This window comes from Peromyscus maniculatus, chromosome 2 (assembly GCF_049852395.1).
Source record: "Peromyscus maniculatus bairdii isolate BWxNUB_F1_BW_parent chromosome 2, HU_Pman_BW_mat_3.1, whole genome shotgun sequence".
NCBI lineage: Eukaryota > Metazoa > Chordata > Mammalia > Rodentia > Cricetidae > Peromyscus > Peromyscus maniculatus.
The window spans coordinates 41957136-41972440 of record NC_134853.1 but is presented as its reverse complement, the minus strand read 5'-3'; the positions used below and the strand labels follow the sequence as shown (position 1 = coordinate 41972440).

The window sequence follows — 15305 nt, the reverse complement described above, 5'->3', positions numbered from 1 at the left end:
TCACTATATATGGTTTATGCATGTACATGTGTGCTCATGTATGTTTGTATGTGTTCAAATATGTGCAGGTGTATCAGGGCCAGGTCATCATTAGATATCTCCACCTTATTTTTTTTTTTAACACAAAGTCTCTTACCTAACTTAACAATGTGCCTAGACTGGCCACTACCAAGCTCCTGGGACCCTCTTCCATCTACTTCCTGGGAGCTGGGATTAGAGTTGTGTCTTCATGCCTGGCTCTTAGGTGGGTGCTGGGAATTTGAACTCAGGCATAACTGCTTGCATGACAAGCATGTTACCAACTGAGACATCTTCATATCCCACTATCTGGGCATTGTCTTAATTAGTGATTGATATGGGAGAGCTCTGCTCATTGTAGGTGGGGGTCACACCTGGGCTGGTGGTGTAGGAGTAGATTGAACAAGCCAGTAAGCAGCACTCCTCCATGATCTCCACATCAGCTCCTGCCTCCAGGTTCTTGCCCTTTTGACTTCCTTCCATGAGGAACAGTGATGTGGAAGTGTAAGCCAAATAAACCCTTTCCTCCTCAACTTGCTTTTGGTCTTGGCATTTCATCACAGCAGTAGAAACCATAAGATACACAACAAGCAGCAAAACAGCATTGTGTTAGCAGTAACAGTTGGCAGGCTTTGCGCTGAGAAAATGCCGTGCATCACCTCTTTTAATGTTCACTGCAAACTCTTTGGGTAGAGAATATTATCCCATTTTGCAGGCAGGGAAAGTGAGGTTTGTATAAGAGCTTAGCTGACTTGCCACCTAGGCAGCAAGAGATGGAGTCAAGCTCATACTCACTGTTTTTTCTTCTTCTTTTTTTTGAATTGAAATAGATTTTAAATACAGTATATTTTGATTGACTTTGGTTACTACCCCCCAACTCCTCCCACATCCTTTCCACTGTTCTAGCCACACAAATCTACAACCTTTCTTTCTTTCTCTCATTAGGATACAAACAGGCATCTAAAACTAATAATAAAAAAATACATAAAAATCAAAATAAACCAGAATTGGATAAAACAAACAAAGAGCCAAAGAAAAGATCAAGAAACACATATAGACACAGAGACACACACATTCACAATTCTCTCTCTCTCTCTCTCTCTCTCTCTCTCTCTCTCTCTCTCTCTCTCTCTCTCTCACACACACACACACACACACACACACACATACACACACACACACACACACACACACACACATTCACACAGAGAAATCCCATAAAAAAACAACTTCCACAGTATTGCTTTCTTTTAAAACAGATGGGATAAATTTCTTAAAGAAGTGGAGAAATGCAGTTATGAAGGAGAAAACATTCTTGAACTTCTGAACAACATGACTCTTTAGCCAGAAGTCATGGCTCGTAATTGGCTCATCTCCTCCAGTACTCAGTGGGTACTCAGGGGTATCCTGAGGCTCCTCTCAGTTAGCCAACAAGATATAGCCCAGCCCAGTTCTTCATCAGTTAAACTTACTTCAGTTCAGAGTCTTCTTTTTCTTCCTTGGTAGGGGTCATTTTGATTCCACCTTTCCTTGCACGAGGGCAACCAGACAAGCTAAAATGAATAATCAAGAACAGTATAAGACACTGTGATTATGCGATTATGACTGGGTATCATTGCCAATACATTAGTTTCCATTTGAGAAATGGGGTTGGTCTTACCTTCTGTGGGAAGCATAGTTTCCAGTCACATGCCCAGAACCATCACAACCTGGGGTTGGACACCTAAAAAACACAGGAACACAGTGGGCTGCCATGTTAGGGGAGAGATGGACATCATGACACATGTAAGTTAAAGAGGATGAGTTGGACTCTTTTGGTTTAAGCAACTGTCTTTCAGTTAAGAATCCATGTTGAAAAGAAACACTCAACATGTGAAACTGCTGAGTGATATTTGGTTGACAATATATCGTTATTTATTATACATTAATTTTTTGAGATAGAGTATCACTTTGTAGCCCTGACTAGTCTGGAACTCTATGTAGATCAGGGTGGCCTTGAACTCAGGCATTTGCCTGTCTCTACTTCCTGAGTGCTGGTATTAAAGGCATATGCCACCATGGTAGATATTTTCTTAAATTCTACCTCAATGAGCATTCATAGGATGCTTTTATATCATGGAATGCCATTCCTGATCCACAAAGTAAGGAGTAACACAGTTTCTCAAACAAAATAATTAGCAAACATCCAATTAGTTAGAGAAATAGACATTGAGAATCTAATCAACTAAACACAGAAACATATTCTCTGCTGTTAGACACAAGTTTTTTACCCTTTTCTATTAACTTTAAAATTATTTTTAATAATGTTTTCATGCGTGTCTTTGTGTGGGTTTGTGCAGGTAAGTGCAGTGCTGCTGCAGAGGCCTGACCAGGGTATTATACCCCCTGGAACTGGAGTTCCGTTGGTGGTGAGCTGCCTGACATGGGTACTGGGAAGTGAAACTGGGTCTCCTGCAAGAGCAGTATTAACTCTTAATCACTTATCATCTCCCCAGCCCTTTACTAACATTTTTTTGTAAAACAGTGCTTTGGTAGTTTAGGTATTTTCTTATTATATATGATATAAATAGCTTGCTATATGTTATATATTAAGTCAAGAAATATCTTTTTAAAATTTTTTCCTTGAATATCTAAACAAGAGGTTAGTGAAATATATCCTTTTCTTGTATAGATAAAACAGACAAATTATTTATTATATGGCTATATGAAACATTTAATTACTGGACATTGCAATAGGACCTGTTGATCTACATGCTTCCAGTATCTTTCTGATGTTTTTAAACATAAAATTTAGAGAATGTACATGAAGTGATAGCTATAATTGAGATGTGGCAATGGAAATACTTAGACTATCATGTTATGGTATACCTTACATTTCAATCTATTAATTACTAATCCCCAAACAGCCCTATATTTCAATCTATAAAAGTGGCTATTATTATTCAACACTTTACCTTGATACAATAAATTATACTTTAACATTTTGAAAATGAAGAACATATTTGCATATTTCCAACTTTTCACTATTTTTGGTATAAAATTTTCAGGTTTTTATGTTCCTCATTATGAAGTCTATAAGATGTATTCTAATGTGAAGTTATTGGATATTTAATAGAAATATATTTATGTAAAACATCAAATGATAAATTTGAAATAAAATGAGAATAGAGGAAATAAAATCAATAACTAAATATTAGTATATATGTAACCTAGAGATCTTGTAAACAAAGTGGAAATGAGCCAGAGCAATGTTTAGTAAAAGTGAGAAGCAGTTGGGAGATTTAAAATTCTCATGATTTCTTAAAATGGATGCTGAAAATGTTTTACTACATCTTCACTAGTCTGGTTTAGGAAATAAATTCTGAAATTAGGAGCAAAAAGATTATGTTTGTATGCTATTTGTTACAAATCAGTATAAAAGGTAAGTACCATCCCCCTTTCCTCCAAACCCCAGCAAGGCAGTCCTAGCAAAGTGTAAGGGCTGGACTTCAGCCCTTTCAAATTTTGACAAGTGTGTTTTGCTATAATTCAGTCAGGTGCAATTTTATGTTCTCTCAGCAAGGCAACATGGACACTAAAAAATGAAGGCTCCACTGTGGTGAAGAAGGGCACAGAGGCCTCCTGGCACTTACTTAAGCTCCTGAGAGTTGGCAGCCATGAGGGACTTAAGAGTCTTGTCTGCTAGAGGACATCCAGACACACTACAGAGGGAAGAAGAGATGCACAGCATTGACTAGGACGAACTGACTCACAGATGTCCTGAGTTTGTGATATACATTAAGTTCTGAGTGACTAAGCGTTGCAAAGAATTAACAGGGATTGGGTCTGGTTTTACTATTAATGAACATGGGCTCAAGGGGATTTCAATTATTTGTTGTAAACTCAGATTTGCTGTCTATCAAATGAAGGACTTTAGTGAAATAAGGACTCAGTGATCAGCAATGACTAACAGTTCACACTCACTGCAGCACCAGCGACGATGGCTTCAGCTTTAAGCCACTGGCTAAGGAAAAGGAAATGCCATCAGGAGGAAAACAAATGAGAGAGTCTCTCATCCTGCTCAGCCACACTAACACCATTATTTATTTATTTATTCAGGACCAAAAATGCTTCTTCCACTAGTGAGAGGCTTTCTTTGCTTAATGATAGGTGGGATAAGAGCCTGACATGAACCCTGAGTTTGTTTGTAACCAGGACCAGAACACTCTTGAACAAGGATCATGATTTCTATGTGCCATATCTAAACCTCTGAAAACTAAACTAACCCCCAAATTCAACTAGCCTACTGTCAATTTCCTAATCTAGACAGCCACTTGCTATTCTATTAGGTGACCTGAAATAGACCAAGATGATGACAACCTGAACACATGCAAGAATATTTGGTACCTGCGGTGAGATGCATAGTTGCCTGTGACATGGCCACTTCCATCACATCCTGGTGTAGGGCAGCTGTGTCAGCAGAAAAACAGATCATGAGTGTCAAGTGCATTTCATAGATTATTGCTCTTCCAGAGAAAATGAAAAGCACTTTCTCCTTTCAAGACTGCACTGTTTAGGAGATGCAGAAGCTAGAGTATTAAGTACTTAGAGGTTAAAAAGAGAATTCATAGGTAGAAGAAAGGTAAGCATGTAATTTCCAGACACTTTGTTTTTTTCTCTTTTCAACATTATGTCCAAATTTCCCACTCAAACAAGGTGAGAAGTGATGCTAACATGCTGTCCTGGTGGTTTGTCAGTCAACAATCCATGCTGTTCTGTTCTTGGAAAAGATAAATTTATGTCTCCATAACACAGAAATATGAGAACAGAAATCTTGGCACCAGTGATGTGATACATTATAGAAAGGGATTTCTGTAGGCTTTCAAGAGAAAAACCACATAGTAACCCTGACAGTTTAGAAACTACAAAGAAGAAAACCTTTGACTGAAATGTAAATTGATATTTTATGTGAGAAAGTTATTGATGACAGAGAAATAGACAAGATATTTAGTTACTAGAACTCTTGAGCAGTTTCACTCAACAAAATACACACCTTTATTCATAGCTAGCCTAAGGACAGATTTCAGGATGTCTATCAAAAGGTCCACTGTGATCTGTATCTTTTCACACTTTTCAGAAACTTCTGTTTTAGCCTTCTTATGTACATTTTAAAAACATCACAAAAACTTTGTTATCCTTAAGAGGTATCTTTCCAATTAGAGATTCTTTAGCTTTTCAATTGCTTAATTTCTTAGATGCTATTGAAATTGCCCATTTGGAGTGCATAGACGGATTCCATCCTGAAGTGCTATCTGTGGTTGTATTAAGGATCTGAGGGAAAGCATTGTGTTTTCCCTGACATCCTGCCCAAAGCAAAGTCCTTTCTGTCCATGTATATTAAATTCAGAATGAAGCTTTTTTGGGATTAGTAACATTATGATACTATCCCCCTCTAAGTAGTTTCTCTTTTAAGCATTTATCAAATGTTTTAGGCAATGTAAAGAAACTATGAACATTAGGGGATCTCAAAGGGATGTTTGCTTTTCAGGGACTGATCTAAATTGGGGTCATTTAATTCTTTTTCTGTCTCTGTTTCTGGATGGGATATCAGAAAGTATAGATAGTAAAATATATGTACAAAAAAGTTTTTAAAAAAAAGTAGTGATGATTACATTCAGGCTGAGATATCTTTTTGGTAAACATTTATCCACTGAATACAGAAATATCCCCAAACACCATTTAATGAGAACGGAAGGGCTTTCAAGTGTTTGGGAATTTTCATCCCCAAATAGTATTCCAAAAGCACTGTTTTTTTTTTATTATTATTTCTCTTCTATTTTCAACTATGCTCAATGATACTTCCCAAGAGGCAAAGAAGTTATACTAATTTCACACTAATTATCTGTAAATTATCTATGGAATATAGTATTAACATATGGATTTGATTAGATAAAAATTTAAAGCTTTGTGGTACAAAAAGGTCAAAAGAATAAATAATTAGTGGCAATATTATTCCTGATAGGAGAATGATATTCTTAATTGACTCCTGATAGGCCTTTGATGGCTGGTGTAAATTCAAATCTATAATAAAAAATACTTTTCAATATTACATAATACTATTTCGGAGATATATTCTTTGAGGGTTTTCTGATAAAAAAAATTAAAGAAAAGAAACTAGCTAATTCTCTTGGTAATTGATTTTCAAATCTATTCAAGTCAGAAGAGAGTTGATAAAATTTAACAAATTCTTTCTGGTAGTTTTGGGTAAGTTGTTACTCTATGATTATCTCTTAAAAAAGAAATGTATTGATCCTGGGTTCTGTCCTCAGCTCCGGAAAAAAAAAAAAAGAAATATATATATAATGAAGATAGTACAATACTCAGCATACTAACACAGACACAAACAAATCAGAGACTCCACCCAAATGATGGGTGGGGTACTTGGGAGGTCTCTTAATTTTCAAGGAATTCAGAATGGACTAGAAAACACAGTTCAAATCCTTGGGAGCCTTCCTACGTGCATTTACCTTCATACTCCAGGAGTGTTGTACATTACAAAATAATACCACTTCATTTTTTTTTCTGTTCCAGGTTGGTCAATTATCATTCACACAGCGTTTAGTTTATAATAACTTTTGGCAGTTTCTAAATACCTACCTTCAAAAGATAGATTTTTGCCATTTTGGAAGAGATTGGAAAAAAAATCACATGGAAAAGAAGTTAAGAAAAAAAAACTGATGAAGAGGCTCAAATAGCAGATCCAAGGGGAGTAAGTGCCTGCCTCTCATAAGTGGCCTTCTGGAAAGAAAAAGTTGTGAGAAATGTGAATTCTGGTGTGTCTGGTACCACTCACTATGTTGTGTAGGTCACTAAGACCCAGGTGAGGCCTGAACTCTGCAGCTCACTGTTCATGAATGACTATGGAATCTGTAAAGAATGCCAATATCCAAGCTTTTTAAAAAGCTACTTGCATATCAGACAGCAAACAGGTCCTCTAGCAGAAATGATCTACTGATATCTATTTTGTACAAGGCCCACACTTACCATTGGCCAGCATATGAAATGTGCAATCTGTTTCAGGTTATTGTGCATGCAGCTTAAGTACTAAGAAGTACACAGTACATGTTATGAACTAATGATGTAGCCAAGGCAGAGAAGAAAATGAGGAAAGAAGAGTAGAGATGCCTTCTGGGCCTCATTCTCAGGGCAGATAATGTAGAGCAGGGAAGAAACAATTGTACACACTGGCAAGTTCGTGATAAATTCTGGAAGGATCCTGAACCCAGGGTAGGACTGTTAGCCCTAGAGACAAGGAACTGCAGTAGGTGGAGGGCCTCTCTGGCAAGTGACACTGGAGGGAAGGACTAAGAAACAAGAACGTGAGCTCCTTTTAGAGACTATGGGCCAGGTGACAACAATTGCAAGGCCCTGGGACAAGTGTACCCCTAATGAGAATGGGAAACAAGAGATGAGGTTGCCCAGTATGTAAGGTCTAGGAGGAGGAAATGTTCTGTCCTTGTGAGCTAGTGGATACGCCTCAGAGGTTAGAGCCAGGAGTGGCATACATGTGGAAGAGGAGAACAGAGGTCTAAAAACTAAGCTGCAGGCATTTCAGTCACCAGAGAACTGTGCTAAATCTAGCAATTATTGTGAGGTAAAGAAAGTCCTCAGGTGAGGGGGTCCCAGGCATCAAGTGTGGCTGGTGAGTGATGGATCATGGAGGAGAGCATGGTCATAGTATCTGCTGTCTGTCAGGCAGGAACAAGGGTCAAAGATACACCTCCACACTGGAGGTGAGAGGGCTGTGGGGAGCTTCACAAGAACCCTGGTTTGGGTGCAGCTGTAAGAATGGAAAAGATTAAGGAGGATAAATGGTGTGGTGTACCACTAAACACCTTCCCAAGGAGTCTAGCTCTAAGAATAAGAAGATCCTTTGAAGCTTCTCCAGGGGAGTTTTTAAACAGAAAGAATGTATTTATGTAGAAGATTACAGAAGGGAGGAGATAGTGCCCAAGTAGAAAGGTTATTCTTTTCCAGAAACTCTAACTGTCCACTGTCCACGTATCTGTGCATCACTCTACATTTTCCTGATGGCAAATTATTTCCATAATGTTATTTGCTCCCTCTCTCCCTCCCTCCCTCCCTCCCTTTCTCCCTCCCTCCCTCCCTTTCTCCCTTTCTCCCTCCCTCCCTCCCTTTCTCCCTACCTCTCTCTATCCCTCTTTTCCTCCTTCCATTCCTCCCTCTCTCCCTCACATTGCTAAATAACACTTCTTGCCTCCAGGTTTGTTTGCATTCTGTTTCATTTTTATGGACACACAGTAATTGTCATATTTATGGGGCTGTTATGACATACATCTTAAGTGTCTCCCAACGGCTATGTCAAGTGTTGGAAGCTCTGTACTAGGGTGTGTTAGTATTTAGAGATGGTAAACCTCAAGGAGTGTGGCCTAGGAGGAAGTCACTGTAGTTGTGCCCCAAAGGGGATATTAGGATCCTTCTTCTTGTTCTAAAACACAATGATGTAAGGAGTTTTCTCCATTATATGATTCTGCCATAAAGTTCATAAGCTTCACCACAGACCCAAAGGCACTAGAGCAAAGCGGCCATGGATTGAAACTTCCAAATTCATAAGCTATAATAAACCTTTTTCCTCTTATAAATTGATGACCTCTGGTATATTATAGCAGTGACAGAAAGCTGAGTAACACAGATAAAATGTTATTGTTTGACTAATATATAATTTATATTAATGGCTGAATCAGGGTAATTGCTCATTCAATTCTTCTGAGTTAAAAACCCCTAAGAGGACTGGAAACCATTTCTTCCTAAGTATAATTTTCAGAGTGGCCACAAGGTTAGCTGACTCCTTGAAGTCAGGATTTAGACACTGTAAGTCAAGATATCTCTAGCTGAGAACCTGTGACCAAAGAGTGTGCCTCTCTATTTTGTTTGTAAAAACAGAGGTTCCCACCTCTTGATACATACTTTTGTAGGCTTCCTTACTGCAGTGTAGAGCACTAGGTATATGCTGACTAGTTGAGATGTCCTAAAGTAGTTAGACATTTTCACTCTCCTATAGTAGTTATTTCAGGGCATTAGCACTCACAATTGTAAATTTATGTCTCCTAACTGCAGAATCTTTTAGAGCAGGTAGCTGAGCACCACTTACGTGATTAGCTCTTTCTTGAGATCTCTTGAATGGAGCTTGGGTTTTGGGCTTGGAATAGAGGCCTCTCCAGCAAACTTTTTTTCCTCTAAATTTTCAAGGGAGTTCACAGGGTCTTTCTGGAAAACAAATAACAGCCAAAACAAACAAACAAACAAAAATGGTGGTGGGGGGAAGAGAAAGGGAGAAGACATTAGGGAACCATGAAAAAGACAACTGGATTTGAAATTATTAGTGTCAATTGAGTTTGAAGACATACCTTGAGTCCCACAAAAGAGTTATAAGAAAAATAAAAAGATAATAAATAAAAGGACATGTTCTGATTGTTAGAGACCTTTATCCAAAGAGTTGGGGATTAAAACTGAGGAAGTGACACCTTTTAAAAGTTCACATCTTTGTGGATATGGAGACATTTCTTGAATATATATGGTTGTTAATATATTAGAATATTTCAAGCAATTTCACTAAATAAACATGTCCTAATGAATGCATGGATCATTGTTTGCCTATCCAAGCTGCCGCAGCAGCAGCAGAACAGAAGGAGCATTGTACCATAGTAAGAGCATTGGTAGAACTACCTCAATGTGATGTTATTTTATATCAAATTAACAGACTCAAGCCTGGTACAACACCATACTTTATATTTCTGTGTTGCTAAGTATTCTATGTTATTTTACTGATTAAAAAATAGCTGATATTAATATGCCCTGAAAGGTAAATGTGCATGTGTTCAAGCTGCAGGGGGCTTTTTCAATGCATCCCCCATCCCCCCAGTAATCTGTGGCAAGGTAGGTGAGTGAAGTTTGTTTTTAAAGTTTTATTATGGAAATGGCTAAAACAGAAGGATTCCTGATAAGGGAGCTTTCTACCTGCCTATTCTGTGCTCACTTTAATGTGGACTTGGCTTACTAGGAGTTCCATTCTAGTTTAGAAATGTCTTGGCTTTTTGAAAATTGATGTGAAAGCTAAATTCAACACTGTCTCAGTGTGGAAGAGCCTGCTTTCCTACTTCGATCTGTACTTTTCGCAAAGTAGCATGAAGTAAAATAATCATTTTATTGTTTTCTTTATTCTAGAGTTGGGAACAAAAGTCTCTCCCTGAAGGCATGTCCATTTACAGCCAAGCATGAGAATGTTTCTGGTTGAGGGTTAAATCTGTGTGTTATGGAATGTGGGATTTTTAAAGAAAATGATCAATATTAAAGTTCAAACTACTATATCACTAAAATACATATAAAACAGTTTGGGCTGGATACATGTTGTAAAGGATTTTTACAAGATGGTTTTATTGGTGAGGACCTTTTAAATATTTTATAACTTTTTAAACTATAGACTCTTGCGCTTTCAATTGTTTGTTAACTGGTTGTATTTTTTTTACTTTTGCTTTGCCTTAATATTCTACTTTGCAAACCTGCAGAGAACATATACATATGTAGCCATAGCTAAAAGAGTTTTCAGAATTAGTTCTGTTATAGAAACACATTATACTGGATGAATTTTTAAATAGCACCCAGTGTAGAATTCAATAATATTTTTGAGACTGTTATTCAACACTTAAAAAAGTATAATTTTGAAAAAGAGAATTTTGTTCTATACAAGATATACAAGGAAAACATACATATGTGTATTTAGAGAGTAGGCATGTGCAACCAGATTTTTCAACGTACAGATGGAAGGTTATATTGATTTCAGTAAAGACCAGAACATAATGGTAACATGAATAACAGATAATAGCATCTGGCACTTTTAAAATTTTAAGCCCTGAAATCTTTGGATAACTGACAGTTGAATGTAGCTGACAGTCCTAGTTATTTCTCAGTACTTTCCTTTTGAGATATTTTGTTTTGTTTTTTTTTTTTTCCAGATTTAGGGTATTTTTAGGGGGCATCTGGACAGGCTATTTTGCTGAGAGAGATAGACAATATTTTCTGAAAATTACCACCAAAATTAAGCAACTGTTGTGCATATGAACTAGATAACAATGAATTAGAAATAATCACTCAATTTCTGGTGGTATGGGTGCTATGAGGTAGGGGGCAAATGGGAAGAAATTCCCTTAGGTCTTCAAACATTCATGATGAACTGCTAGGGTGTACTCAGTGTCCCCAAGCAAGCACAACAAAGGGACCTTGTTCCTTAGTCACATTCTGAAGATTTGCAAGAGCATTAAACTTTGGTCCTCATCCTCGGACCATCCAAGGAAATGATAGCTTCCACATACCTTATCCAAACGATCTCTTCCCTATTCTGCTTCCATCTCTTCCTCCTCATTTTCTCCTTTGAAACTTTTCTTAATATTCCCTAGAAACCTCTGTTGTAACTTTTTCTTTCTTTTTTTTATATATTACTCCCACTTTACTTTTCTTTGTCTTTGGTAATTCCAAGCTAATCACTTAATTTCTGTAACACAAGGACCAACACTCACACCTTCTTGTGTATCACTTCTCTTCTCTGGAAATGTTACTAAACTTGTTTCATAGGAATGTTGGGATCATAAGACATGGTATAGAAGGAGTTACTGTTTTGGTTTTTTTCTGCATGTGGTGCTCCTCTGCTGTCTTCTGAATAAGGATTCTAAATACAAGTTATTAATTTAATCCAAGTTACTTTCCAAAAATTGTATCTACCAAGTCTCATACTTGTTTGCTTCAAGATTCAGAATATTATGTGAAAATACTCTTTGCTCATAGACTACATTGGTACCAATGAGGGAACAAAGAACAAAGGCAAGAGTTTGTACCGGGAATTTTAATGCTTGAGCATCACTTTTATGTGAGTCCCCATCAACTACGAACAGCTATGGAAGAAGTGTTTAGCTCACTCAGCGTAAGCATTGTGAGTCCACAAACACTTAGCATCCTCCCAGTCCCCAGGACTCTACCAGTGGCACTGAATTCCAACATAGCTTCTAAGTTCCATTTCAGAATACTTCAGTTGAAAACTGTAGAGCAAAACTGCCCTGACAGACCTGAGTAAGCCATTCTGAAAACTAAGGACCCCCTCTTCTTCATCTACCCACACCCCTTCTCTCTCTCGAGAATTGAAACATTGTCACAAATATATGTTGAAGTAGGGGAAAACATTTGAATCTATATAACTACCAAGATGAACCCAAATGTTTCCTTCTTTTTCTTTTCTTTTTTTTTTTTTTTGAATTTTATAAAAAAGATTAGAAGTAAAGATAAAATGTTGCTAGGAGACTCATTTTCTGACACAGTGGGCTCTAAGAAGGATAGACAAGAAGGCAGTGGGAGAAGTGGCAGATGGTGTAAAAATGTAGTGGTAGCCAAACTACCCTGGATACGCTGTATGAAAGGACGTCATATCCAAGGGCTCATTGCTGCATTTCTGCATAGGTTCACATCCTCCTGGCTGACACTGGGCACCAAGATTCTAGGAAGGTTTCTGGTACATAAACAGACCAAGGTTCAGTCAATGCAGTTATGTGGTCAAGAACAGAATGTTTAAAAGCCTTTCATGACATGGTGTTGAGCTCTCAGAACATGCTGGCATTCTTATTCCATATAAGAATGAGATGCAGTTATAGATACTCTATAAAGCACTATTTTTCTTGAAACAGAATGACTTCTATTTAGCCCACATCATCTCCCAGCACCCTGCCTGTTGCCTCCTCAGCTCTACTAGTAGGTGGAGTGTGGTGTAACTTTGGTTCTTCTGTGTGTACACAGGCTGGCAGGAGGAAAAGTTTGTATTCATTACTGCAGACCAATAAACTGCATATGACACTAAAAGTATTTGGAACATATGAGGATTTTTGAGTTAGGTATATTTAAATGATGAAGCCTATGCAAAGATCTGAAAATCTCCAACAAGGTACAGTAGTGTCAGTCTAACTGGATGCTGCTGCTACACAAGCCCATTTATTGTCTAGGCAGTGGCGTGGTTTGACATGGATGATGTTGATACAAGGAGTCCTAGGCTCAGGGTTTCTTCCAGATGGATGTCTGATCACCGTGGATACCTGCTTGTGTTACTTTTATGTACTTATTAAGAAAGGGTTTCATGATATAGACTACACTGACTTTGAACTCACAATCCTCCTGCCTTAGTTTTTTAGGTGCTAGAATTACAGAATTACAGGTGTGTGCCCTATGCCACTATGAGCAGGCCTGAGGCTAGGTGAGCACCATGGTGGAGATGAAGTTTTTCCCCTAGTGTGTATCCCAGACTTCTTTCACTGCTTATCCTTAGAGATGCCAGAGGAACTGTGTAGAAGGAAAAAAGGAGGGGAAAGCGAGAAAGGAATGGAGAACCTGCAAGCCTGTGGTCACTACTGCAAATGTTGACTCATTCCCAAGATAGTAAACAAAAATCAAATTGGTCTCCCCATCTCTGAAACACAAATAGCCAAACAAGATCACACACATTTCTGCAGCAAATCAATATGTTGATCTTTTAAACATACCACCTAGAAAGCCTCTCAATGACATTTCTGATTAATATCACAATCGGATCATCCACATTCATCACCAGGGCTACCTTTGTACTTATGTGGGACCAAAGCATCTGCTTAGGCCATGTAAATGGCTCATTCTCCAGAAATGAAAAGGGCCAGATTCTTCCTATCCTGTCACAAACTTTGGCCCCTTTCAAGATAGTCAAAAACATAAGTATGTCTCCTGGACTTTGGGACTGATTCCACCTAGATGTCCAGAGACCTGCTCTTTCAGTTACTTGCAAAACTCTCCATGGACATGTCCTATGCCTTAGAACCTCCAAGACACCAAAGATGTGGCTTTGACATGATTTTAAGACTCTTATTGTCCCTGGCTGCATTTCACCTTGACACCAATTCAAAGTGTGTTACTGAGTTGGCTTTTAGTGTTGAGTAATGCATTGCCTTTTACAGGCTGCTGTAAGGACAACTGCCATCATTTTGCAAATAAAACTCACTCTCATGATGCTAATTTAGGCAAATGACCTGAAAAATTGAGTTCATTAATAAATTTCTTCTGAAATGTAGAAGCATTACTTTATCATGATCTAAAGCAAGGCATAAGGATTGAGAAGATGGCTCTTGCTGCTCTTGAAGAGGACCTAAGTTCAGTTCACAGCACCTACACGATGACTCACAATCATCTATAACTCCTGTTCCATGGGATATGATCCCTTCTTGTGATCTTCATAGGCACCAGGCTTGCATAAATAAATGCAGGCAGATCATTCAAATATATAAAAATAAAATGGAAAATCTAAAACAAGGCATAACACAATACCTCTCTCTCCTCCTCTGTCTTTCCATGGGTTTTGCTATAGTTGATGGGCACATCCCAGCCTTCTTGGTCACAAAGAGCCTGATAGAATGCAGCATTGACAAGAAGGCTGCTTGCTTTGAATGGGGAAGAAGACGGGGTTGTAATTGTAGTGTGAGGGGAAGTTGGGGGTATAGACTTGTCCAGGATTCGGTTTTTTTTCATGCTTAAGTCCAATGTGCCATTTTCATCCACTTCTATCTCAGCTCCCTGATAGAGAACAGAAACAGAAACAGAAAACATCTCAGCAGTATGCAGTTAGAGGCTAGCCATGTGGGGCTTTTAAAGGATAATTTAAAATGTAATCTTTTATGGAAGTATATCTGCTTTTAAATCCATCTTTCTGATTTGCATTGGGTAACATTCAATACTTAGGCAGACTTTAAAGAAAAGCCCATTAATGTGCTTCATATTTCTGGGTTTAAACAAAGTAAGCTTAATATAAATGCGATGAATTGGGTAAAACAAGTTTACATACTTGCATATTTTTAAAGTTTAGCTTCAAAAGTCTTCTATCCACTGGAAGTATCATTCCAAACTCACCATTTTAACATTAACATTTTAACGTTAATATTTGTATTTAGCAAAAGTGATGTATAACTTCCCAACTCCCTGAATCCTAATATTATTCTAACATTATAAATATGCAAATCAAATCAGCTAGAAGGGAATTTTGCAGAATGTTGTAGGATTAGGAAAGCAACATGCACCTTAGACAATCTCAACTGGAGAAGTGTGCTAGCTGATTTTGTGTCAACTTGACACAGCTAGAGTCATCAGAGGAGCCACCTAGGAGATCCAGCTGGAAAACATTTTCTCAATTAGTGACCCACGGGGGAGGGCCCAGCCCATGGTGGGAGGTGCAA

At 38.0% G+C, this 15305-nt stretch overlaps 1 protein-coding gene across 2 annotated transcripts in view; it reads right to left on the bottom strand.

Annotated features, from left to right (window-relative positions):
* The window catches only part of St18 (ST18 C2H2C-type zinc finger transcription factor), a 124213-nt gene that overhangs the window by 18298 nt on the left and 90610 nt on the right, over positions 1 to 15305 (bottom strand). For both annotated transcript variants that reach the window (XM_015986945.3, XM_076563994.1), the window contains exons 12-17: positions 14404 to 14649; positions 9170 to 9285; positions 4405 to 4467; positions 3651 to 3719; positions 1679 to 1741; positions 1491 to 1571 (exon numbers count right to left, since the gene is read on the bottom strand). In XM_015986945.3, coding sequence (XP_015842431.1) covers positions 1491 to 1571; positions 1679 to 1741; positions 3651 to 3719; positions 4405 to 4467; positions 9170 to 9285; positions 14404 to 14649 — 638 coding nt within the window. The remainder of the gene's footprint in view (positions 1 to 1490; positions 1572 to 1678; positions 1742 to 3650; positions 3720 to 4404; positions 4468 to 9169; positions 9286 to 14403; positions 14650 to 15305) is intronic.